The sequence below is a fragment of the Ammodytes marinus genome (genome assembly GCF_949987685.1).
Source record: "Ammodytes marinus genome assembly, chromosome: 15".
NCBI lineage: Eukaryota > Metazoa > Chordata > Actinopteri > Uranoscopiformes > Ammodytidae > Ammodytes > Ammodytes marinus.
The window spans coordinates 17636017-17639418 of NC_137219.1; the positions used below are offsets into that span (position 1 = coordinate 17636017).

Genomic DNA, 3402 nt, shown 5'->3' on the forward strand with positions numbered 1-3402 from the left:
TGCATTTCGACGTATTCCCTGCTGACCGTCTGGGGTGTCTGTGCAGAGCACTAAACACTATTCTAGCCAGTCGAGAAGTCACGTCTTCAAAGCGGTCTACCCTTTCATAATTCGTGACGTCGCATAAAAATTCGTGACGTGACCACGCGGATGTTTCCATGTATGGTAATGCTGTCACTTCCCTGTTCGCGTCTGCCTCGCGCCCTTATAGGTCCATGCTCGCGCTTCCCGCCACTGAAAGTGTTCCGGAAGGAAGGTAACCAATCACAACGGAGTGGGGTTTGCAAGAGGGGGGGGAGGGTAGCGGAGATGGCCGATGCACAGGCGGAGGGAGCGGAGATTGCCGAAGCACACACACTCAAGTGTTGACAGGAAGTGCTGGATCGCCAAAATAAGAGAAAGAGCTTCCCGAAAATCAACATAGTTTTTTGTGATGTGATTCGTGTCAGGTTGCTCTATAGCAGTGTAAAACAAGAAATTAAGACCAGAAAAGTAGTATAATAGGTCCTCTTTAAAAAAAAAAGATGGCATCCTTCAAAAAGGACATGACCTCTTTGGTACCCCTTTAGCTAGCATGGGGTTTGGTAGAAACCTCAGACCTAGGCTCCGCAGTGGTACTGTTCAGGGACTGCGGCTTGTTGCCAAAGTTCCAGTCCACGGGGTTGAGCAGCTGCATGGTCTTCTTGTGCGTCCAGATGGGGTTGATGACGAACGTGAGCAGAGCCAGGCCGCTGTAGAAGAGGAGACGCGAGGGCAGCGCCACATAGGCGTTCAGCTCTCCCCAGTGGGTCACGGTCACCCACCACATGTAGTAGGTGAGCACCATGCGACAGTGGAACGTGTGGATCATCGCCCACTGGTTGGCCTTCCAAAACAGGGTGCGAGCCCAGCCGGCCTAGTCAAGAGTGGAAGAAAGACGGAGAGAGGGAAAATGAGGCCAAAAAAAGAATTGAGAAAAATTATTTCATTGTTTTTAATTTTTTTTACAACACATTCACATCTTTGTAATCAAATCTTTGAGTTGGATGAACAGGGGACGCAGCAGAGAAGGTTAGGAAGGAACTGACTCTCAATCTCATTTATAGAACTTCCTCTTTCTAAAAATGTGAAAATTCGACTATCATAATGTGCACAAGACCAAAAAGGAACTAAGAACTGGTGACACTTTCAGTTATTTCTTCTAACGTAGTTGGTAAGAATCTGTGAGAAAAAGAGGATAAACCAGCAGCATAAAATGCAGCCAGAGAGCAGGGGAACTGCACATACATACCAAACATGGTTTTGGTAACTACGATTACTGCTCAAACGTGACAGGCGAAATAAATCATGTGTAGGATACAGTGGTGACAGGTAGTTTAACCCCAAAACAAAGACACTATGAAAGGCCTCTCTTACCTTCAGTAACATCCAGGATATGCAGGTGAATGGCGTGCTCATCTCCAGTAGCAGCGTGACCATGGGCAGGTAGTGGCCCAGGGAATCCCACACCACCGCCCCTGCGTATCCAGACAGGGCGAAGAAATGGTGGGTCGCCAGCGGGAGGTCAAACGAGCGAAACACCACACTGGACGAGTGTAGTGCTACATTCTCAAACACAAAAAACCCAGTGGCTGTGAGCACGGTGAACCACGACCAGTCTTCTTGGCCCCTCACTCTGTCTCTGCTTAACTCCGAATCCTCTGTTAGGGCCCGGAGTCCGGCCACACTACTCTGGATGCCAAATACCGCCCGGGTCGCTGCGAGGTTCCAGAAAACCTTCTCCTTAGCCAGCAGGGAGTTGTAGGTGGCGGACAGAGCAACAGACAGGAGGTGGGAGAGGAGGAATACTGCTGCGTAGAAGGCAAAGCCCAGGCCGATGAGCTGGAGGCGGTAGTCCCATGAAAAGTATTCTGCACTGGGATGGGGATGAGCAGGGCTGGTGGTCTGCTGGCCAGGATCCATGGTAGTTCTCTTAAGTGAGGAAAGATCTTATAGGTCCATGGGAAAGATACTGGAGGTCTCAGCTGCAGAAGCGGCTGTAAACAAGGGCTGGTGGATGCATGGTCGTCAATCCGTGTGACCTATAAAGGCTACTGGGGGAAAGACAAGACAGCTCATCGTCCAATAAACACAGTGTAAATGCAACACGTCACTAAAGTTACAAAGAATCCGTTTAGCTACACGTTTGGTTAAACTCTGTAAATGTGTCATGTTTATCTTGAATTAAAAACAAAAGCAATGTTGTTTAGCTTTAATGAACCCTGAGTCTGGACCTCAAACAGCTTTGAACGAATTGTTTCTAACTCAGTCAAAACAAGATACAGTTCGACGCCGAATAGAAAGTGTATTTTTCTCCATTTAAGGTAAACTCTTAGGCTATATTCAAGTGCTTTTAAAAACCGTATGAGCCAGAGAGTAAAGTTTTAACCTCACCCTGTAGTAACTCTGCTGTAAAGTTAACACGAAAATAAACCTCGTCGACAGAAGCCGGGGCCGCGTCGAGCTAACAGGACATTCAGTTGAACAACAGTCTAAAAATGGGATCGTTACTCCCCCACAAAGTAGCTAATATTCTTATCATACATACCGCACAAAAGTGTTTCCATAGGACACTGTGTACCGAAGCTGTTTGTGTTTGTGTGCAGGCTTCAACAGGAAAATTCACATCATGCGACTTCAATATGGTCATGTGACCTACAAAAACAGGAAGTGACGCCCACTTTAGAGCTCCGGACATCCCATTGGACAACACCGCTCTCACGTTAGACACATCACAAATGCACACGCACGCACGCACGCACACACACACACACACACACACACACACACACGCACACACACACACACACAATTCTCAGGGTTCTCAACCCTCACGCAATGAGAGTGAGACACACGCATTTCAGGCAATTCACACGCTCCACGCCACACCTTGCATTTCTCACGCAAATTATAACTGCCAAACAATTTTTTTTATAGCCTATAGCTTCGATAAATCCTGGCCTTCACCACCATCACCTAGTGTTGCCACCTTATTTATACTATCTATGGTTGCCACCCGTCCCGTTTTTCCCGAAATTGTTCTCTTTTTTCACCAGCTGTCCCGAGGAAAGAAAAATCTCTCCCGGGACACAATTTGTCCCGTTTTTTGGGAAAAACTCATTCGTTTTTTTGGGGAAAAACTAATTTGATTTCCTTCGTTCAGTAGTTAAGGCCGTTTCACACGGGCCGTGGCGTTTGTTGCGCCCACTAATGCATTCTGCGAGAGCCGAGCGGGCAGAGACAAGGCGCAGCGTTTCGTCAGGCTACACGACAAGCGTGCAGGGGCGGTCCTAACGATCTCGGGGCCCGTTTCAAGACCCTGTGTGGGGCCCCCCACATTTATTTTTTATTTTTTTCTATGAATAATGCTTGTGCATGCTCCCC

At 47.8% G+C, this 3402-nt stretch overlaps 1 protein-coding gene across 1 annotated transcript; it reads right to left on the bottom strand.

The window, feature by feature from the left end:
* Positions 1-516: 516 nt before the first annotated feature.
* Positions 517-2671, bottom strand: cln8 (CLN8 transmembrane ER and ERGIC protein). Its single transcript, XM_080042016.1, has 3 exons — positions 2567-2671; positions 1396-2069; positions 517-895 (listed from the first exon to the last, which is right to left on the bottom strand). Exons 2-3 carry the CDS (start codon positions 1939-1941, stop codon positions 566-568), a joined length of 876 nt encoding a protein of 291 aa, XP_079898142.1. The 5' UTR covers positions 1942-2069; positions 2567-2671; the 3' UTR covers positions 517-565.
* Between the last annotated feature and the right edge of the window lie 731 nt (positions 2672-3402).

What these genes read in the sequence shown, in the direction of transcription:
- cln8 (XM_080042016.1), bottom strand. Translation starts at nt 1,941, where the DNA reads ATGGATCCTGGCCAGCAGACCACCAGCCCTGCTCATCCCCATCCCAGT. An exon ending in TATCCTGGATGTTACTGAAG is followed by an intron (nt 896 to 1,395) that starts GTAAGAGAGGCC and finishes ACTCTTGACTAG; the next exon opens with GCCGGCTGGGCTCGCACCCT.